This window comes from Salvelinus alpinus, chromosome 17 (genome assembly GCF_045679555.1).
Source record: "Salvelinus alpinus chromosome 17, SLU_Salpinus.1, whole genome shotgun sequence".
NCBI classification, from domain to species: Eukaryota; Metazoa; Chordata; class Actinopteri; order Salmoniformes; family Salmonidae; genus Salvelinus; species Salvelinus alpinus.
Window position 1 is genome coordinate 10,022,696 of NC_092102.1, and position 23,387 is coordinate 10,046,082.

Below are 23,387 nucleotides of genomic sequence, written 5' to 3' on the forward strand. Positions count from 1 at the left end.
ACCACTGATAAAATACATTTTTGTGGAAACACTTATGTGTGCATGCATGCATTCATGCACACACTTCCAGGCATGTTTGTGAAAGAGAATGTATTATTTTGCCTCCAGTAACCCACAGGCAAAATTGGGAAGTCCATTGGAAAAGTGGACTATGCTTAACTGCTATTCAATACTCCACATCTGTACACTTCATTCCCTTACCTTCCCTGCAACAAGCCCCATTAAGAAAGAGCATCCCTAATGCTAGGTAATGGTAGCATTTTCCCCCCTTTCTAACCACTGCACTCTGAATCACTACCCTCCCCCTAAAGGAGTGAAAAGGGACAGACTTTTCATACAAAACAGATGGTACACTCTAATTCTCTACCCTACCCCTGAGGTGTGCACTCGACTTGTTCACTCCCCCTCATGGATTGAAATAAAACTGACTGATGTACTGTACGAAATATGGTGAAATCTGTCTCCTGCTCACAGCGATGTGTATCTCTCTTTCAGAATGTCTAGAAGGCTTCTATGGGTCAGACTGCCTGCATCACTGCCTGTGTCAGAATAGTGGTGTGTGTGATCGTTTCTCTGGGGGATGCTCGTGCCCCAACGGGTGGACCGGGGTGGCCTGCGAACTGGGTAAGTGATGGATCAACCAACAGGACCAAAAGGGAAATAAGGGGGGTTAGGAGATTTGCAATGCACTTAGGCCCTGTAACAAAGGTTAATGCGGTAACGCGGTACATTTTTACTGTATAGTGTCATAAAACTGGTTAATGTAATAACTTGACGGAGAACTTGACAGAGAACTTAGCCCCGGTGTTTGACAAATTAATGTAATAAGTTATCACGTTATTGGCAGTTATCCAGTGGTTATGACAATATCAGGTGAGTAACAACATTTTAATGAATTATACAATAACTTTAACAGATCATGTAATAATATACCATAATCACTGTCTTTATGATTCATTTAATTAATTTCAAGCGTCATGGCTTTTCATGTCTTTGGGGCAGAACAAAATGTGTTGGGCAGGTGTTAATATGATTTGGTGTGGAAGAGTCAAGAGAGCCTGGCAACACTGAATAGCTTCTGTTGAGATATTCCTTAGATGAAAAGTGGACAAAAATCGATACTGAATAACCTGGATTCAGGGTAAGGACTTTATTATCATTGTCTCAAGCGCATCAATTAGCTGCATAACAAAAAAACTATGTAGGCACATAAAATGGATAATCTTGATAAAAACGGCTTATTGTTCATAGTTTTGTAATATGAGAGGACAAAGCTCAACACTAATTTGATTATGAAAATGACATTTGCCCGTTTTGTAAATAACTCTACCTACAAAAATGAAAGGCAGCTTTGCAGAAAAAAACATTTAACAAACTGCAAGGTGTAAAGGCTTTATATGGCACATAAAGTCTTCATACACACACTTAACAAATCTTTACATTGAAAAAAGGGTAAGGCTTTTTATCAGTAAGATTAATTTGTCGGTAAATCTTTTGGTATTAGGTAACTACTTCTCACAGTCAGAGCAGTGGTAAGGCTTCTATCCAGGTTGTATCCGCTGGTGTACTTTTGAATGATATTGTCCAGCAAATCTAGCTACAAAATCAGAGCAGTGGTAAGGCTTATCTCATGTGTGTATTTGCTTGTGAAGTTTTGCGTTGTTACGATAAGAGAAACTATTAACGGTGTCAGAGCAGTGGTAAGGCTTCTCTCCTCTGTGCATTTGCTTGGGATGTTTTAAGACGCTCAATTGAGACTTCCCACAATCAGAGCACTTCCCACAATCAGAGCAGGAATAAAGCTTCTCTCCAGAGTGTGTTTTCATGTGTCTTTCAAGATGTGATGAGAACTCTTCTCACAATGTGGGCAGTGGGGAGACCTCTTAGGTTTGTGAATTTCCTGGTTTTGCTCTTTGGATGCAGAAGCTGGCTGAACTTTGTCAGAGGCGTAAGGTTGTTCTCCTGTGGGAATTAAAACAGAAGAATAAGCTGAAACAAGTGGCTAAGAATCAACTTATTTCACTGATTTAATGAATAAAGTCATATGTGTAACATGAGAATTCTACCTCTCAATTTGAAAAGGGAGAGACTAATTTGTGGAAAATGTTAACCCCCTCTTACAATGTGCTCTTACCATGAAAAAACAAAAGACTCAGTCTTCTCTTCATCATCTCCCCCTTTTAATGTTGACGTTCAAATCCAGTGTTGGACTGCATTCTTCCAGCTTCACTGATGCCACCTCTGGATCCTGGACCTGAAGATGTCTCTCCTTTGTGAATGACATCAGAATAGCAAGTCAGTTGGTGCTATGTACAAATCAATGCTTTTAAGTAAGCTGTACATGACAAAAGGGAGAACAAAACCAATCATATGTTGTCATTTCTTACCATGTTCAGTTAGCTAAACACTAATTTCACAAGACTTGATACTGTCTGAGTAAACTCCAGACAGCCATACACTGAATAATACAAATAGTAGCATTGACAATGTTGATGCCGAACCATGCAGGTCTCCATGCTGTGAAATAACATCTCACACAATTGGTCACCTTGACAATTAAACCTTTAGTCTGTCCTAAAACTATGCCATGGAGAATCCAGTAGATGATGGTTCTGGGTTACACAATGAGAGATGAAAACTTGAGAACACCAAACAACTTTAGATGAAACTTGCTCTTACCATGGTCCAATACTCCGATCTTTTCCTCATCCACTTCATCTTTAATGTTAATATTCCAACCCGTTGTGTGACTGCAGAGGTTGCTTTCAGTGTGTTGCTTACATGTGTACTGATGTAGCGCTCTCATAATTGCCTCTTGTGCACAACGTCGTCTTTCATCACTCAAATTTTTCAAGACAGAGACGACATGTTGTTCAAAATGGTCACAATTCTGCTGCAATTCCGTTCTTTCTGAAAAGTCTAGTACGTCGAACATGTTCTCCTGCAAGGCAGCTGAATCAATGACCTTGTCCTCCTGGCGTTTACTTTTGTGGCCTCCTGAACGCTGCTCCTCGTCTTAATTTTTAATGATGACATTCAGCTCCAATGTTTTACTCGTCTTCCAGGTTCACTGATGCCATCTCTGGGACCTGCTGTAAGCCTACACCAAGGGCCCCATTGTCACAATCAGGACTCAGTGACTCAGTTCTCTTTATCTGCTTGCTAGAGCTAGATATAAAAAAGTCTCTAGATAGAATAAGTCCTAAATAGAAGTCAGAGTTCAACCTCCTGGTCTCCCCTGTGTGTGCCACTCCCCCTCCCATTGAACTGTATGTAATGTATGAGCACATTTCGAACAACGTCTGCAATAAGTGCTGTGGGGCTTACACACACACAGAAGGAAAGGTTGTGGTAGATGTAACGCATCTCACAGCTCTTATAATCGGAGCATTTATGTCAACGTCTCTGAACGATCTATTTAGATAATCAACTGACGACTGGATCACCTTTCTCTCTCTCTCGTTTTATCATTCCTCTCTCCCCTACCTATCTTTCTCTCCCTCCTCTTTAGCTCTCCTCCCTTCCTCCTCTCTCTTCCTCCCTCTTTCTCTCAAATCAAATCAAATGTTATTTGTCACTCATTCTTAAACAACAGGTATAAGCTAACAACGAAATGCTTACTTCCCAACAGTATAGAAACATAACAACATGAGGAATAAATACACAATGAGTAAAGATAACTTGGTTAGATACATTGTACCGAGTTGATGTGCTGTGGCACGAGGTAACAGATATGTACATACAGGTAGGGATAAAGTGACTAGGCAACAGCTGTGCAGTAGCAGAGAAAACACTATGACTTATTTTATGATTCCTTCTTGTCTTCCTCCCTCCTGTCTCCCTTTCTCTAGTTCACTCTACCTATTTGTATATAATGTATGTTAACTCTGTGTAAACTCCTGTCTGTATTCTGTCTCTAAATGTTGTCTAGCAGTACCATATCACAAAGTGACATTTTGAGTATGTGTAAATGTACTTGGTGAATAAAGGTGATTCTGATTCTATCCCCAGAGTGTGCCCATGGCTGGTTTGGGGCGGACTGTGCTCAGCCCTGTGCGTGTCTGAACAGTGGTGTGTGTGACCGTCGCAGTGGAGAGTGCAGCTGTGGCCCAGGCTGGGTAGGACAGCACTGTCAGACAGGTAAGGAACAAGAATCTTAAACATGTTGCCCTAAGACCTGTACTTTCTTGTACTCTGACCTGACTAACTAAGTGTGTATGTGTGTGTTTTAGTACGTCGTGTCAATGTTGTTGCATGTGTATGTATATGTGTGATCAGGGTTGGGTTGTAACAGATTATATATAAATCTGGATTACATCATCCGATTACAAAAATGAAGTAACTGTAATCAACCTAGATTACTTTAAAAAAAATGTGTACTCAGATTACAGTTACATTCTTAAAAACATCTGATTTAATCTAAACCTAGTCCGAATTTCAGTTGTTTAGCGCACCCTCAATACTTGTCACATGTTCTCATCTCAGCAAGATTCCATTGTCCTGCTAATCACCCATCAAGGGTGGATGGCTTCTTTTGTATTCAGACTGGTTGAATGAATAGGTGGCTTCCAAGACATTTCTACATGGCCCACTGGTCAATCAGAGAGTTGTCTGGACTCCACAGGGTTCCTTCTTGCTGCTTTGTAGCCTATTTACAGTTCACTTTCTCTCTCCTTTGTGTGCTCGAGTAGTGGGAGAGAAAAATGCTTTCTGATTGCACAACATTTCAAAATGCAAACGTGGGAAAACATTGTTTCAAGCAAACCAATGTTGCTACTGTCTCAGCTTTCTGTAGGTCTATATTTTATTCGTCAACTCTTATTGAGGGAAGGACACTTACGCCGGCCATCCACAGTGAGTTCATAAACCTGTACATAAAATGTATGGTTAGATATCAATTACACAGCTAACTATCAGCCAAATTACTTTCTCAGGTATTGCCAGATGTGATATTCCCACCAACGAGCACTTGGTGGGCAGAGTAATGGCTCTGCGGTGTGACAGCAGATCTGCCTGTCAGCTAAACAGATAGAGGGTTCACAACAGGATGCTTTCACTCATTGAGCAGCCGCTCTCATCCCGCTGGTGAGACATTTGTCACACTACAGCTGCCCCTTGGGGCAATCCGCTTTACTCAGCGTCAAGCCAGGGGCATGCCTGCTCCCCATCACAGATTATTATATTTTCTATATATTGGATGTCATGGCAAAAGCATGAAAACATGTTTTTGGAAAAGTACTTTAAATGATTAGTTGTGGGCAAAATTATTTCAGGATCTGGGTCCACAGGTGACAACAAATAAATGAAATCAAATTGTATTGGTCATACACAACTGGCAGGCTTCTCACACACTGCAATGGTGACAAAAGTGAACAATCAAATAAGTGACAGTAAATATAGTAATACAACAAATAATAAAAAGAAAACACTAAAGAAACATGCTAATAAAATAGAATAAGATCAAAAAAGACAAGGTTTATTCATGCGCATAGTGAGTGGGGTAGAATGAGAAAATACAGTACAGTGCATTAGTAGCAGCATAGTTAAAATGATGAGTATGTACAGGAGTTAAGGTAACATGACTATTGCAGTGGTCTGGTACACTATAGTAATTCCAGTGTGTACAGAATATGAATAAGGCTAAGTGTGTGGTAGAGTGTAGTAGTCAGCCCGGGGGTTCAGCTGTTGAACAGTCTTTTGGCTTGGGAGAAGAAGCTGGCTTTGAGCCTGATGGTCAGACTTGATGCTCCGGTACAGTTCTCCCCTGCACACCTTCTTGGCCCCCTTTACAGACAGAAACCTAACCTACAAAGTGAGATAAGTATGATAAATGACACTGTTAACATATTTCCCTCCCCCACCCCCTATATTTTATATTCATTTATTGTGACAGTTGGTAAAGAAACTGTGAGACAGATCAAAGTTTGTCACGTGCGCCGAATACAACAGGTGTAGACATTACAGTGAAATGCTTACTTTTACAGGCTCTAACCAATATTGCAAAAAGGTATTAGGTGAACAATAGGTAGGTAAAGAAATAAAACAGTAAAAAGACAGGCTATATACAGTAGCGAGGCTATAAAGTAGCGAGGCTACATACAGACACCGGTTAGTCAGGCTGATTGAGGTAGTATGTACATGTAGATATGGTTAAAGTGACTATCCATATATGATGAACAGAGAGTAGCAGTAGCGTAAGAGGGGTTGGCGGGTGATGGGTGGGACACAATGCAGATAGCCCGGTTAGCCAATGTGCGGGAGCACTGGTTGGTCGGCCCAATTGAGGTAGTATGTACATGAATGTATAGTTAAAGTGACTATGCATATATGATAAACAGAGAGTAGCAGCAGCGTAAAAAGAGGGGTTGGGGGGGACACACAATGCAAATAGTCCGGGTAGCCATTTGATTACCTGTTCAGGAGTCTTATGGCTTGGGGGTAAAAACTGTTGAGAAGCCTTTTTGTCCTAGACTTGGCACTCCGGTACCACTTGCCATGCGGTAGTAGAGAGAACAGTCTATGACTGGGTTGGCTGGCGTCTTTGACAATGTCAGATGACAGATATTTAATGTAAATGCCTTTTGTGTTAAAGTTCTGTGTGTGCTTACAAGTTGCTCCTGGACGTCAGCATGGTCTCTAGTAGCTCCAGGTCTTGCCGGTCCTTCAGCAGTAAATGGATGACCTCAGGCAATGACAAATCTCCAACCGACCCATTGGCCTGGAGAACAGTCATTGTCACACTCCTGAAAACAATTGCAGACCATGATGTTTAAGGCTACAGCAAATAGAAATATGCAAGATGTTACGTTCTTAGCTGCTTGCCTACTACAAGCTGGGTCCTTAGCTTTAGGTTTTCCTCAGTCAGTCTTCTCATTTCCAGACAGATACTTTGCATTTCTACCCTGAAAAAAATATAAATAAATAAAAATAAATAAACAGGTTTTACTACATTACACTGGGACTAATACAATTATGTGAGCTGGGTTTTGCCATGGCACTAAATGAAAAACAAATCAGATTACATGAACAAATGGGCATGTTTCTCCTCTCAATGTAGATAGTCATATTCCAACATAATACAGGAAAGAAGATGTTTAAATTGAATCTGTCTCCAGAAGGGTTATTAGGTCTTCAGAAAGGTTTGAATGATCCTTGGAGAGAATTTTCAATAGCTTTGAGAGTGCATTGTGGAAAATGAGGGTAGCCTAGTGGTTAGAGCGTTGGGCTAGTAACTTGAATATGAGAAGCCGCAGTGCAGACGAGAATAAGCACTTTGATGACAGCGGTTAAAAAATGTTCATGTTTTTTGTGCCCTACACAGCATGTGAGGCTGGCCTGTTTGGCCCAGGGTGTGAGGAGCAGTGTCGATGTAAACATGGGCCCGTGTGTGACCACGTCAGCGGAGTGTGTGTGTGTCCTCCTGGCTGGAGGGGACCTCTATGTGACAGAGGTACGGTCAGATTGTTGACCTAGGATCAGATTAGCCTTTTAGATCATAATGAATGAGATTACATGGACATGGGGAGACCTGATCCTACATCAGCACTCCCACTCTGAGGCTACTATAAATGTACTGAACCTATTTATCACAAGGGCCTGTACATACTGTAAATCTTAAGCAACAGACCGCACGCATTGACTTAATTGAATGTACGTGATTTCCACATTCACCACAGCCTGTCTACCTGGCTCCTATGGGGAGGACTGTGTGCTACGTTGTAACTGTCCCCACGGCACTTCCTGCAACCACGTTTCCGGCGAGTGTGGCTGTCCCCCTGGATTCACTGGCAACGGCTGTGAGCAGAGTGAGTGACTTGGAACAGACTAGTCTAGCCTAGAAGCCAGAGGGTCAGGAGAGTAGAGTAACACAGAATGCTTCCTCTCTCCCTTGTTTCCTTGAGGTTAGCACCGATCTATAAGAGTCCTTGTGATACTTTCACCAATCCAACCCTTTCAGATCTGTGATAACCCCAAGGAAGGATATGTTTTTGAACTATTAGTAAAAAGGGCCTGAGGTAGATATGCAGTATATGTATTGGGGTTGCTGAATGAAACTATAGTAAATATACGTACCGTTCCCTTATTACTACTACCCGACATGTAGGCACACCTTTTTGTGTAGCCTACTGACAAAGTCCATATATCAGGATATTGTATGGGAATCAACGTGTGTTATGTGTTTCTCTGCCAGTATGCCAGCCTGGCACATATGGGCTGAACTGTAACCAGGTGTGCCAGTGCTCTGGCACCAACCAGCTATGCCACCCGGACACCGGCCTCTGCTACTGCACCCCTGGTTACCATGGTTACAACTGTGATCAAGGCAAGCACCCCCATCACACACATTAACGCACAGACACACACTTCCTGAACCAATGTCACAAAGGAAGTCCACTGTTGAAAGTTTAACTTAATATAGTCATAGGTAGGCCCAGGAGATTTTCCACAATGTGACCGGATCAGCAAACACCCTTGACCTTAGTTATGACCTCACCGGATTAGAAAATAACGTTGATGTTTAAACACAGCTCTGTGTGTCCTGTGTGTTTGGCTTGACAGAGTGTGACATAGGACGGTACGGCCCAAACTGCGAGCGGCTGTGCCAGTGTAGGAATGCTGGTGTGTGCCAGACCATCACAGGCACCTGCCAGTGCCTGTCTGGTTACATCGGAGCAGACTGCAACATCAGTGAGTGCCATCGTGTGCCAGGGGCATGGGCATATCCATAGGCTACATTTAGTTATTTACCAAGTACTTATTGTAACATTAAAATGGTAATTGTCATTCATTTTTCATCCTATAACACAAGCACTACCAAGTAACGTTTTGTATGGTCTCTCTTTCCCTACTCTTTTCCTCTGGTTCTACCAGCTTGCCCATCAGGGCGTTATGGGCAGGACTGTGCCAGGGTGGCGTTGTGTGGGGAGGGGGCACGGAGTGACCCAGAGACGGGCAGGTGTGTGTGCAAGGTCGGCCAGCGGGGAGAAGACTGTGGACAGGGTAATGCACACACTGTAACACACACAGTTGATTCCTGCTCCACAATGAGTGTCATATGTAGTAATCCATCCAGTCATGTTTTATTGACAATCTATGGTGTTTGTGTGCTTGTGTGCGTGCTGGTGCCTGCGTGTGTTTGTGCCTGTGTGTGTTTCTCAGGTTGTGCCCAGGGTTGGTATGGGGTGGACTGTGGCCAGCGCTGTAACTGCCGTAACAGTGGTGTGTGTGACCCAGTCTCTGGAGGCTGCACCTGCGGACTAGGCTGGACCGGACCCAGCTGTGACAGAGGTGACCTGACCAGACCTGGCTATAAATACTATTCTAAATCTTTAAATGACTTTGAACATTTGCTTTAGCCTGCCTGGAGTGCCAGGTGAGCATGGTTTGCAGTTTTGCTTCAATTCTATAGGTTACATTGCAACAGGCAACCTCAATCAAGCACAGACACATTATTTGAAATGATCTCAAATATTATTTGAACCCAGGTCGTGACAACCATGGTCCTCACATTTCCCATTCTCCTCATTGTGTTGTGAATTGATGTGAAGACTCCATTTAAGTGCCCCTGATATCATGATGAGCCCACGACACGATTCCATTGCTTTCCCATTATACGGTGTGTGTTTCTGTTGCTCTGTCATTCAGAGTGCCCCCTAGGGAGTTACGGGGCCAACTGCAAACTGCGGTGTGATTGCAATAACAATGGGACGTGCAATAGAGTGACGGGAGAGTGCCGGTGTGACCCGGGATACTACGGTCACCTGTGTGAACACGGTAAGTCGGGTCCATTCAGTGCCTGCTGCTTTGAGTGGATCAATGAATCATCAAATTGATCATGTGACATAACTCCATTTTAAGAAATCAATGAATCAATGTATTTCGCTACACCCGCAGTAACATCTGCTGAAATATGTGTATGTGACCAATACAATTTGATTTGAATGTAGATACCACTGTTAGTATCAGAGTTTAGGTTTGAAGGGTTAGGTTCGGAGAGTGAGAAACGATATAAGAAAGCTATTCAAGGCGTTTTTTGAATGCTCTTTCTGATGTTCTAATGTTTTACTATCCTAACTTTCTGTTCTATGTTCTGTCTAGCCTGCCCTGCTGGTTTCCATGGCCACCGCTGTCAGTTCCAGTGTAAGTGTCGAGGCCACTCCCCCTGTGACCCCAGCACAGGGCACTGTCTTTGCCCTCCTGGTTACCATGGATACCGCTGTGAGAAAGGTGAGAAGGATTAAGTTGAGATTTAGTAGATACAATTGCCTAATAATATGGTTGTAACTGCTGATAAAGTGTGACTGTTACATGCCCCAGTCATAATTAAGGCTAAGATGTTGTCTCCTGTGTCATGTGCTCCCCTCCCGCTCATTCCCTGTCACAGAGTGTGAGCAGCGTCGTTTCGGGGTGGGCTGCATCCAGTCATGTGACTGCGAAGGGGACACCCCATGTGACCCCATGACCGGCCGTTGTCTGTGCCCCCCAGGGAAGATGGGCACGCATTGCGACACAGGTAGTTGTTTGCTTCTTTTTATTTATCTAATATCTAAGTAATATGGTTCATCAACATCTGTTTCCTCAACGACTATGGGGCGAGTCCTAACTTCCACTTAGTGTAAGTCCAATTTTCACTTCGTCTCCCACTAACATCAATGCAGTTAGACTTAAGTCAAAGTAAGGATTCACCCCTACAGGCCAAACAGCACCATAGTCTAAAAGTGTTCTCACGGTTCTTGTTTCCCTGTCTGGGCTTTGTCCAGATTGTCCAGTGAACCGCTACGGCCCGGACTGTTCTGAGAGCTGTGAGTGCAGGAACGGGGCGCGGTGTGACCCACGGAACGGCCGTTGCACCTGTCTACATGGCTGGATAGGACCCACCTGTCAGGATGGTACGTGTATTGATAAGGAAGAAGGGACAGAGCATGGACCAAAAGAATGAGGAAGTAGAATACTAGAATGGACATGAACCTTTCTATGATGGGATAAAGGTCAGACATATTGGCCATGTAGTTAGTCAACCATGGTTTGACAGTGCTGTGATAAGACAGAGTAAAATAATGAATTTGAATAATTGATCTGCTATGTGCAAGTTATGTTCTGGTGTGCGACGGGTTTTGTACCCACGTGTATTATTTTGTATGTTTTGGTTTTCAGAGTTTTTTGAGCACTTATTAAACTGCTCCGTTTTATACCAAGTTCGAGCTCCTGTGCCTGACTTCCCTGCCACCAGCACGCACCCTTACACAAGTGCTATACAAACACAATAACATGTAAAGAGACATTTAAGATAATATCAAAGCAAACTTCCAACACACTTTACAATAAAGCAATGAAATGTTAGATAAAAAACAAGCAAGATGTAATAGGCGAAATAGATACTAAAACAAAACAGAGTGAAAGCTGTTTTATAGGAATTCAGTCTAAAGCTAAGAGTGCTCTCTCTTCTCTCTCTGTCTTCTCGTCTGCAGGAGGGTCCCTCACGTCTCCACAGCTGGGCAACAGAAATCAAGAAAGGAATCACTCACACACTGTCCCAGTATAGCACCCCCTACTGACTGACCCCCAGCCTCATACACTGCGGCCTACTGGTCACTTCTAGAGATCACAGAGCTCAAAACTGAACTGAAGCACTCTCAAAACAACAACGGACTGTTTTGTACAGAGAAGGGAGTGCTATGGCAGGGCCTTGATGAACTAAAGGGACTTCTGAGCTGGAGATGCCATTTTGCAGAGTTGTCTAATCGCAGACATTGGAGTTCAAATAACACACTACACTTGACATCACAGGGATGACTGTCCTATATTTCATCTTACAGGGTGGACTCTTAAATGTACTCAAGAGTTAACAGACAGGGCAAATTTATTTTGCAGGCCCTGGATAAGAGGACATTTCCGGGTCAAATGTCAAAAAGGATAAAGTCATGCGAGGTTTACAGAATTATTTACTGTAAAATACAGTTGTTGAATATCATGTACCATGCTTAACAGTTGTGTATTTGTGTGTATGTTGTGTGTATGTAAATGTGTTCATGTCTACAACTCAATCATGTTGTACGTATACTCACGATATGGTAGTACCTCATTGGAAGTAGTTATTTGTTTGAACACTGAGGAGATTTGTTTTACGCTCATACCATTTTTAAAAATGATTGTAGTTGTAGTCATCCTGACTGGCTTCTCCAAAAACAATAGGCTACTCACACCATGGTCCATTTTATTTCTATCTTTGCAGCCACCAATGCACTATACAGACTCTTATGGCACAGTTGATTTATAAATAAGAAACAATTCAGGATCATTTTCATCTGAATGAAATGCTCTACAGTATTTGGAAAACCTGCACCAGGTGATGATGACTTGCACACAGGTCAATATGCCTTAGTCTACACACCTTATTTTACATGTATGTAGATACTATATGAAGTGACAGCTTCTCTGAGAAATGGAGGGAAAACTGTTTCAGTTTTCAATAAAAAAATATTGATTATATGTGTACTGCAAAACACAACGTTAATTACTAAATGTGGTCTAGACCGCATTTGCTACATATCAAGCAAATGTTAGCAAAGAGTAAAGGGGCCAGTCGTATGTCAAACCCTACAGATGCTATAGATTTACCTGATCCCAGATCTTTATGTACATTAGAAGACTCCTCTGACTGTATGGTGTAAGAGTCATTTTTAATGGTTTGCTAAAGCATATACAGGTATCACATTGACCATCTGTATAGAACATATTTAAAAGTGTTAACTTGGTCATCGCCAGCTTGTGTCATCAAACTGCATAGTCAACTCATGTATGAAGTCAAGATATTCTACATTCTTCCCTGCATAAGCCTCTGTCACCATCTTCTGGTGGCTCTCCACATTACATATTGTGATCTGCCCAGCTTCATATATGAGGGCAGTTAGTTGTAGCCATAGTTAGAGGACTCTAGGTGGATATACACTACTGGTAAAAAGTTTTATTTCAAAGCATATTTGAAATCTGACACTTTGGTGGGATTAACAACAAGATTACCTTTAAAATGGTATAAGAAACATGTTTGTCTGAGGAATTTTAATTATGAGATTTCTGTTGTTTTGAATTTGGCGCCCTGCACTTTCACTGGCTGTTGTCATATCATCCCGTTACCGGGATTGCAGCCATATTAATGCAACCACTGTGTCAGATTTAAAAAAAACTTTATGGAAAAAGCACACCATGCTATAATCTGAGTACAGCGCTCAGAGCCCAAACAAGCCATACAGATATCTGCCATGTTGTGGAGTCAACAGAAGTCAGAAATAGTATTACAAATATTCACTTACCTTTGATGATCTTCATCAGAATTCACTCCCAGGAATCCCAGTTCCACAATAAATGTTTGTTTTGTTCGATAACGTCCATAATTTATGTCCAAATACCTCCTTTTTGTTCGCGCGTTTAGTTCCAAAATCCAAATTGATGACGGGCAGGTCAGACGAAAAGTCAAAAAATTCCATTACAGTTCGTAGAAACATGTCAAACGATGTATAGAATCAATCTTTAGGATGTTTTTAACATAAATCTTAAATAATGTTTCAACCTTTGAGAATTCCTTTGTCTTCAGAAATGCGATGGAACGCAGGTCGCTCTCACGGGAGCGCGCATGACCAGCTCATGCCAGACACCTGACTCAAAGAGCTTTCCTTCCCTCATTCTTCACAGTAGAAGCATCAAACAAGGTTCTAAAGACTGTTGACATCTAGTGGAAGCCTTAGGAAGTGCAATATGACCCCAAAGACACTGTATATTGGATAGGCAAACCTACAAACCTCAGATTTCCCACTTCTTGGTTGGATTTTTTTCTCAGGTTTTTGCCTGCCATATGAGTTCTGTTATACTCACAGACATCATTCAAACAGTTTTAGAAACTTCAGAGTGTTTTCTATCCAAATCCACTAATAATATGCATATTTTAGCTTCTGGGACTGAGTAGCAGGCAGTTTACTCTGGGCACCTTATTCATCCAAGCTACTCAATACTGCCCCCAGCCATAAGAAGATATATTAACTATTTATTGAACTGCATTGTTGGTTAAGGGCTAATAAGAAAACATTTCACTTCACACCTGTTGTATTCGGCGCATGTGACAAATAACATTTGATTTGAAATGAGATTGATTTTAGTTGAATGGAAAGCGTTATACACTGCTCAAAAAAATAAAGGGAACACTTAAACAACACAATGTAACTCCAAGTCAATCACACTTCTGTGAAATCAAACTGTCCACTTAGGAAGCAACACTGATTGACAATAAATTTCACAGGCTGTTGTGCAAATGGAAGACAAAAGGTGGAAATTATAGGCAATTAGCAAGACACCCCCAATAAAGGAGTGGTTCTGCAGGTGGTGACCACAGACCACTTCTCAGTTCCTATGCTTCCTGGCTGATGTTTTGGTCACTTTTGAATGCTGGCGGTGCTTTCACTCTAGTGGTAGCATGAGACGGAGTCTACAACCCACACAAGTGGCTCAGGTAGTGCAGCTCATCCAGGATGGCACATCAATGCGAGTTGTGGCAAGAAGGTTTGCTGTGTCTGTCAGCGTAGTGTCCAGAGCATGGAGGCGCTACCAGGAAACAGGCCAGTACATCAGGAGACGTGGAGGAGGCCGTAGGAGGGCAACAACCCAGCAGCAGGACCGCTACCTCCGCCTTTGTGCAAGGAAGAGCACTGCCAGAGCCCTGCAAAATGACCTCCAGCAGGCCAGTTCATAGAAACATGTCAAACGATGTTTATAATCAATCCTCAGGTTGTTTTTGGCCTAAATAATCAATAATATTTCAACCGGACAATAGCGTCGTCAATATAAAAGAAAAACAAGAAAGGCGCGCTCTCGGTCGGGCGCAGAAAACAGGTCTGGCGACTTCCCAGGGTCCACTCACTCAAAGTGGTCTTACTCCCTCATTTTTCAGAATACAAGCCTGAAACAATTTCTAAACACTGTTGACATGTAGTGGAAGCAATTTGAGTCCTAAGTCATGGGATACTGTATAGGCAGTCAATGGAAAACTACAAACATAACAAAATCCCACTTCCTGCCTGTTATACAGTTCTGTTGTACTCACAGACCTTATTTTAACAGTTTTGGAAAATAGTGCCCCCTACCCTAGTGAGGTTAAAAACTATTTTTTTAAGCTGTTGGCTTTCTACATATTTTCTGATGATGTGAAACGTGCCCCCTGCAGGTGAGGAATGATTATGCATTGAGAGAAGGTAGCTATTCAAGCATTGTGACACTCGTCCCAATTTCGATGTCTACACGATCTACGGCCGACTCTGTGATGCTGAGCGGCCATGTGATGGTGCATTGTGCATAACTAGCAATGCAAATGGCTTCTGATTCTAATAATATTACTACACAGATTATACACCTAATATTAGCTAGCGAACAGTACGCTTTAACTTGCAATGAAAAGGACTTTCCGACAAAATTAGGAACGTATTATATCAGAAAATGTAGCTAGACTCTGTATACATGGATACCTGTATACATGGATGAACGCTTCACGGCAGACTGGAACCATTTAATTGCATTGTGTTTGTAGCTACATCTTGTTCTGCCAGCGTTGTGTCAAGTCACTCTGGTTCGCATTGACCATGGCGTGTGCAGAAAGTAAATGATCTGTCTATAGTGCCTGCTAAATTCAGGGCATCAATGTTGTTGAGAAAAGTAGCAAAACTTTTGTAGTTCTTGATGGCTAACTTTATATCTTTCAAAAAAGACATGTTAGAAAGGATTGTCAACACATACTGAGTAGCTCACATTATAGACAGAAGCATGCTACTTGGCAAACCAATCCAAACGAATCTCCCAGCATGTCCAGCCCATCCATTATCTCAGCCAATCATGGCTAGCGGGAAGGTTCCTGACTTTTTCCGTGGCTAAACCAACTAGGCTCGTAATTTAACCATTTTATTCATATTTTCAGATGGAATATAAGTTTGTTATCAAAGCACATGAAAATGAACATGTTCCAGAAGGTATTTCTGGCAAAAAAATCTATTTTGATTTTTTTAAATTAAGACGTTTGATTTAGTGACGTGCGACATACACCTAGCTTCCTGAAACGGGTCACATTTTGAAAATTGGCTGCCACTCCCCTCAGGGTCCAAATCTGGGGTGACTCTATATCTAAACCTTTTCAGGTGGGTCCTCCTCTTTCAGGTGGGTCAGTAGCCTAGCGGTTAAAAGCGTTGGGCCAGAGGTCGCTGGTTTGAATCCCAGAGCAGACTAGCTGAAACATCTATGAGCCCTTGAGCAAGGTACTTAACCCTAATTGCTCTGGATAAGAGTGTATACTAAAATGTTAAGATTTTACATTAATTTATATTTGTGCCTTATTTGGTACTTTTTTCACAAAATGCACAATTGTTCCACATTTTTTTGTTTAGAAGCTTGATGAGAAGAGTCAGGGCCATGCATAGACCTTTTGGGTGGCATGTGCTTGAACCCAAAAAAATGGCACCGCGAAAATCAAATGTCCTGCAACAGTGAACGCAGACTAGTTGAGCAATTACAAAAAAAGGGGAAAGCAGCATCTTACAGTAAAGTATTTATCAAAATTATTTTTAAATTGAATAAATTATGCACTTATTAAAACACAATTCCAGTCAAAAAATAAGATTGTAAGAAATGCTGTAGCCTACCATTAGGCTACTATATCCAACCCAACTCCTGTTATTACAGCCATAAAGGTGATGCATTTTCAAAACTCAAGATAGGCTACAGAAATAAACGTATTTTTACACCTGCATTTGGAGTTGAAAGTCATTCATGTTAGCAGCCAATATGAATTAGGTGTACATCATGTCGTATCTCTGGAATCCGGAGCAAGCTAAATCATACAACCATACGCCCTATACTTGTAGCAGAGGTTGCAGGATCAGGTGGAAAGCATGTTCTGTCTGCACGGCGACATCACGTTGGAGGGCAGCCTGTCTGCGGAGTGCTCGTTGCTCACAAATTTATTACGAATTTATCGTAATAAATTCGCCAGAATATTATTCATAATATTGAAGACAGTGCGATGTTAAAGCTGATTATCTTTAGACATATAGCCAGTCGCCACCCAAAGGGCTATCTGAGATATGAAAATGTTCAATGAAATCGTCAGGTAGCCTATTGTTTTGGCAATCATGAGTCAGTAGTCGATTGATAAATTGTATTTTAGATGGATGATAAACGTAGGCCTAATCTGTTTTTGCCAGGCAAAACTGGAAGAAATGAAACAGGATCTTTATAATCCCTAATCTGGATAAACACGCCAGCCTTTGCGCGCCAATACTGATAACTGGTCATTGACATTGACCAGATATCAAGACGCGCGGTGCAATTTGTGGTTCTAACGCGTAGATTAGAATGCAATGACGATTTTATGGCAGCGGGTTCAGAACAACAACGACAAAAAAAATGTAAATATTTGGGGAGAAATGACACCACCACCGAAAAGGAAACTTTGGAGACTGGAAGGGCTTAAGGGGCATGTGCGCTGCACAGATAGAGCCCAATTTGTTCATGTACCTGAGAATATTCAATATTTTAAGATTTGTTTTACATAATGACGGCGTGAGACCTGTTATTACGTCTGGTTTGAGTCAGTTAGGAAGACGTTAGGCAAAATACATATTTTCTGGTCATATTTTGTGTCAAAAAAAATACGTCTTAAACTGGTCATATGATGTCGCGACCAGAATGTCGTGTGCCCGTTGGGTTATAAGGACCGTCATTGGAACACCCTTTCCCCTGCATAGGACTTCCATCAAATATGATGTTGGAGAGGAGGCCATTCCCCAAACTCTTTCAATAAACTTTGATATTGAAATGTAGTCTCTGTTGTTCATTTAGATTCAAATAACCAACTCATCATCCAGCTTTGATTATTTCAATCAGCTGTGTAGTGCTAGGGCAAAAAACAAAACCTGAACCCAGGGGTGCCCTGGGACTGAGTTTGGGAAACCCTGCATGGTCTAATGAACAAAAGCCATAATTAATGTAGGCCTAATAAATAACTGTATTTGTAAATTGCAAATGTGAAGACACAAAGATCTATATGGGAAAGCTTCATTTGGTTGATTAAAGCTACCTGGGACTGGTAAAAATAATGGTTTAGGCCCCGCCACTGTTTTGGTGTATGGGGATTGGGCCGGGAAAATGTGCGAATAAATGGGTAGGCCTATATATACAGTATAAATAATGGCCATTGAACAGATTTTGAACTGTTAGAACTTCTAGTAAATTATTTTTTTTAGTCAGAGGGACTATGTTCATAAAAGATGTTGAAGCTATGTATTCCAGAAGAAAATGTTTGTTCCCGGTAGGGGGAAGGACACGTTTTTTTTACTTGAACTATACTACATATTGGCTAAAATGTAAGCCTAGCTGTAGCTTGTCTATGACGACTTTACCAACAGGAATATAGATTCCAAGGAGTATTTGAAGGCGGAATACTGGAATACTGTGAAGTACTGGAGACTGTACAGTACACATGCCTTATCCTCACAATAAATGTTTCAAATTTGACCACATGGTGGCACTATATGCACAAATGTGGTAATCTCCATTCACAATGAGTATAATTCTATTCCATGCCATTGTAGCCTGTCTTTTGCCAAGAGGCCCGAGTTTTATGGCACAGGTGGGCCAAGTGCGCACGCACACACACACAGTTTCATAGTAATCAGATCAATCGGCAGAATTATAACATCGGGTAGGTCGAGTATTCGCAATTCCACCATTCTTGCATGATATCAGGATTTGGGTGTCACTAGTCAAGATGATCAATTCCTATTGGTTATCAACCAATACAATCTAAGCACTTATAGGCCAATGAACAGTTAAATTATACATTTTGAAATAAATATATTTATTTGATGGTGACTCAACATACAACATTTCGGTTCCAAGAATTGAAACAGTAGCATTTAGGCCAATGCATAGCCAGACCTCTGGTATTTGGATAGATTAAACACACATTCAATGCACGTGAAAGATTAGTTTATTTGAAACCATGGTTAGTCAATAGGCCTACAGGTTAATCAAAAAATCTCCATGAATTAAAATAATATGCCTGCAATTTGGCAAGAAGGACACATGCACCTCAAATATTACTTTTAAACAGTAGGCTACAATATGTTTTAGCTAATCAAAACATTGGCCTCTTTCCCCATTGTAATAACTTGATCAAACTTATCCCAGCCATGTTTGAAAAACATCGGATCATAGGCCTACATACAGGACATGAAGATTGTTTGTGCAACCCAAAATAGATGAGGCAATATTGATTCAAAAATATCATTTTATTGAAATAAACGAAGATGTTGGATACCACACATTCCACATTCAATGAACTTATAACGAATCCAAATGCCTCGAGTTGAAAATCCAGAGGAAAACTTCAATAATAATTTATTAAACTTTTATACCGGGCATATAAAGGTGTATAGGCCTACACTAGAAAACGGAAAATATATAACATTTACAACAAACACCTACAGGCCTAATAGCCTACCTGTAACAAAGAAGCATGATACATTTTCTTTGAAATTGACTCAATTATTTGGGGAAGAACAGGTCTATCTACATAGTACTACGTGTCACCCCCGGGACAGCAGAATACATGAATGTCCACAGTTAATGTACAATGTTCCCACCTAACGAACACTGTAAATGAATATTTGAATAGCATGAACATCTTAACACAATTCAGCAAATTGACATATTTATTTAGCCAAAAAACGTATTTCGTTGATAAGCTATAAAATATAATAGCACATATCAAAACAACAAGCTGTCTATATTTACACTAACTGGCTATTTTATGAATGACAGCTGAAAAACAGGCGTTCAAGTGCTCGAGTCCAACATTTCTACTCAAACGAGTGCGCGAGTGGCATTTCTGGTTGTCTGGCAAAGGAGAACTGGGGGTAGCACGCTTGGGAAGTCGAGCCACCGCTGGGGCTCAAAGGCTGGGTCGCACAACCACAGGGGCATCCGTTATGTGGCATCAGGACGGACGCATGTCGGTGGTAAGCACTGTAGGTGGCGTGGAACTGATGGTTGTGGTAGTAGGTTACAGGGGAGCTGGCGTATCCATTTGGGGACACTGAGTGCACTTGTCCGTTGATGGGCTGCGACTGGGGGTAGCTGTATGAGGTGGCCTGAGGTGAGTTTGGCTGGGAGAGGGTCCAGGGGTTACTGACAAAAGGCGCCTGTACATAGACAGGTTTCTGTTGCAGGTAGAAGTGCTCCGGATAGTCCATGCAGGTGGTCCCCGCTATGTAAGGAACGATGGCAGGTCTGTAGGGTCTCCTCACCCTTCTTCTGCGTCTGTAGTTCCCTTTCTCAAACATGTTCTCAAATGCAGGATCCAAAGTCCAGAAATTCCCTTTTCTGTCACCTCCGCCCTCCCTGGGTACTTTGAGAAAGCACTCGTTGAGACTGAGGTTGTGCCGAATGCTGTTCTGCCACCCCTTCTTATTTTTCTCGTAGTAGGGAAATTTTGAGATGATGAACTGATAAATCCCGCTCAGGGTCAACCTCTTTTCTCGGCTCTCCTTGATGGCCATGGCAATGAGGGCGACGTAAGAGTATGGGGGCTTCTCCGTTTGACCCACTCTGGCCTTGTCAGCCTCGTCCACAACCTCCGCTGCGCTGTCTGTGCTGTCTGCGGAGCCCTTGCCCTTGGCCATGCCCGAGGACAAGTCGGTTAGATCCAAAATGTCCAATTGCTGCTCATCGTGAAAGTCCTCTTCGTCCATCTTATCACGTAGTTTAAATCTTCCTCAGTTTAGGAGCTGCAGTGTCCAACCACACGGGAAAAGTTTTTGACAATAGTGTTCACAGGTGAGACGCGCATTCCGCTACTGTTTTAAAACCCTCCCATATGGATGTCTGCCCTGGCTGGGACACCCTTTCATATAGCCGCTTTTCCCACACTGTTGCTGGGTTCTTTAGGGTCAACAGTTATTTGTTTAGGTTGAAAATGAGGTCACAGACATGTTGTCTGTCTGTTTATCGATGTTCGTGAAGTTTTACAATACTATTAAGCCCTTTGAAACGCATAGAACAAGGTGAACTATAGATTGTGTGAGTGCGTTCAACTGATCTGTCAAGCGATGTTTGTAAGCATGGATGAGTGATCTGACTTTTCTCTTACTGCAAGCTATTATATGAACTATTTGACGTACAATGACACGCGCACTTTTACCCCAACATAGAGACACATAGACTACCAACCGGCTACATGATGCAGGCCAGACAGCCTTATTTAAAATATTTACACTCTCATTTTATAAATTATATTAATCCTTTTATAAATGTCCTTTATATAAGTCAACGGCATAAATACGAATAGTCCATTAACATTTCACATCATACATTTAGTTTTTGCTTTTCAGGTTTTGTCACCAATTTAATTCGGGAAAAATAAGACATTCAAAAATAAAAATACATGTTTCAAGCACAATTAAGACCAACTTTATAGCTATATAATATTATATTATCAACACGAAATGCGACACGATTCTTTTCAGTAAATGGATTGAACGACAGATTAGTCCTAATGGCCTGACACTAGTGTTGCAACATGGAAATTCCCTTTTATCCACACAGTGCAATCTACAGTTCATCATGAATAGCACATACACATTTTGAAACACACACTGACTTATGCACGCACGCACACACACACACACACACACACACACACACACACACACACACACACACACACACACACACACACACACACACACACACACACACACACACACACACACACACACACACACACACACACACACACACACACACACACACACACACACACACACCTTTACCTGTATTACCTTTCTGTATTCATTCATACATAGACGTTTCTATTCCATCCAGACCTGTAAATAGAACTATTTTCTGGACTATTTCATGGCAGAACATTGTAAATCCACAGGTGACGTGATACCATATCTGCTCACATGCTGGGGGGGAAAAGGAGAGTAGGGGGGCAGGTATAGGGTCACGGATCGAGGATGGGCCGGAAACCATGCCTGAACCACCTCTGACCTTTTCACATTGGGGTGAACTAATCTGGCAGCGTCTGCCATGGTAAGGCCTCCGTTTACCACATGGTCATTGACGATGGCCCGGACTTCATTAGACACAACAGTTCACTGCCATCTGTCTCCCTCTCTTTGATGTCCACCTCTTTGTATTTGTATTTATTATGGATCCCCATTGGGTGCTGCCAAGGCAGCAGCTACTCTTCCTGGGGTCCAGCAAAATTAAGACAGTTTATACATTTTAAATAACAGATTTCACAACATATTAAGTGTGTGCCCTCAAGCCTCTACTCTACTACCACTTGTGTATAGTGCGTATGTTATTGTGTGTTTTTATGCATGTGTCTATGTTTGTGTTGCTTCACAGTCCCCGCTGTTCCATAAGGTGTATTTGTATCGGATTTAAATCTAATTGTACTGCTGGTATGAGTTTCTTGATGTGGAATAGAGTTCCATGTAGTCATGGCTCTATGTAGTACTGTGTGCATCCCATAGTCTGTTCTGGACTTGGGGACTGTAAAGAGACCTTTGGTGGCATGTATTGTGGGGTATCCATGGGTGTCCGAGCTGTGTGCCAGTAGTTCAAACAGGCAGCTCGGTGCATTCAACATGTCAACACCTCTCACAAATACAAGTAGTGATGGGGCCCATGCCCACCTCTCTGACGGGTCCCTTGTCTATGAGCTCTTTGGTTTCTTCCTCTCCCTTGCTGTCTATCCTGCTCCATGTTGAAAGAAATTGTTCACACACACCCTTTTATATGGTGACCAATTGTGGTGAAATCATGTGAAATCAATTAGGAATAATGAGTAGTCCTTATGTATGGTTATCATGTATCATACATGTCATTTAGGTGTTTATACTTTACAAACACACATTTGATTTCTGTAGTTCTCAAAATCCATATATAGTAGACAAACCAGTTTAAAATCTCTAGGTTTACTAAACGGTTAAGTGATCAACCATTAAGCACAGTTGGATTAAGTAATGGTCAAATGTATTTAAACAAATGAGAAGAGAATCATATGAAAAGTATTGTGAGCATTGCATTGTGAAAGGCAATTGCTTTATATGATAGGTATTTCTATATAGATGAAACACGGATTAGGCTTGGTGAAAAAATGACTTTGTGATTGTGTATATCAATTGAAATGGTGCTTAAAGTTAAAGAAAAAACAGCCTTTTTGATGATCTGCTTTGAGTTTTGTACTAAGAGTTTCCACATACTTGTGAAAACAGCACCAAAGCGATAAAAATAACTATAATTTGAATAGGCCTTGATCTAAAATACCATCCCACTTAGGT

General features: G+C 41.6%; 2 protein-coding genes across 2 annotated transcripts in view; one reads left to right on the forward strand and one right to left on the reverse strand.

Moving 5' to 3' along the window:
• The window catches only part of LOC139542092 (multiple epidermal growth factor-like domains protein 6), a 78,591-nt gene extending 66,102 nt beyond the window's left edge, over positions 1-12,489 (forward strand). Inside the window, exons 22-34 of the mRNA XM_071347124.1 lie at positions 496-624; positions 4,012-4,140; positions 7,322-7,450; positions 7,677-7,805; positions 8,192-8,323; positions 8,560-8,688; positions 8,872-9,000; positions 9,160-9,288; positions 9,646-9,774; positions 10,099-10,227; positions 10,385-10,513; positions 10,761-10,889; positions 11,469-12,489. Coding sequence (XP_071203225.1) covers positions 496-624; positions 4,012-4,140; positions 7,322-7,450; positions 7,677-7,805; positions 8,192-8,323; positions 8,560-8,688; positions 8,872-9,000; positions 9,160-9,288; positions 9,646-9,774; positions 10,099-10,227; positions 10,385-10,513; positions 10,761-10,889; positions 11,469-11,542 — 1,625 coding nt within the window. The 3' untranslated portion in view covers positions 11,543-12,489. The remainder of the gene's footprint in view (positions 1-495; positions 625-4,011; positions 4,141-7,321; positions 7,451-7,676; positions 7,806-8,191; positions 8,324-8,559; positions 8,689-8,871; positions 9,001-9,159; positions 9,289-9,645; positions 9,775-10,098; positions 10,228-10,384; positions 10,514-10,760; positions 10,890-11,468) is intronic.
• Positions 12,490-19,303: 6,814 nt separating this feature from the next.
• foxl2l (forkhead box L2-like) lies at positions 19,304-21,069 on the reverse strand. Its single transcript, XM_071347123.1, has one exon. It carries the CDS (start codon positions 20,781-20,783, stop codon positions 19,893-19,895), a length of 891 nt encoding a protein of 296 aa, XP_071203224.1. The 5' UTR covers positions 20,784-21,069; the 3' UTR covers positions 19,304-19,892.
• Between the last annotated feature and the right edge of the window lie 2,318 nt (positions 21,070-23,387).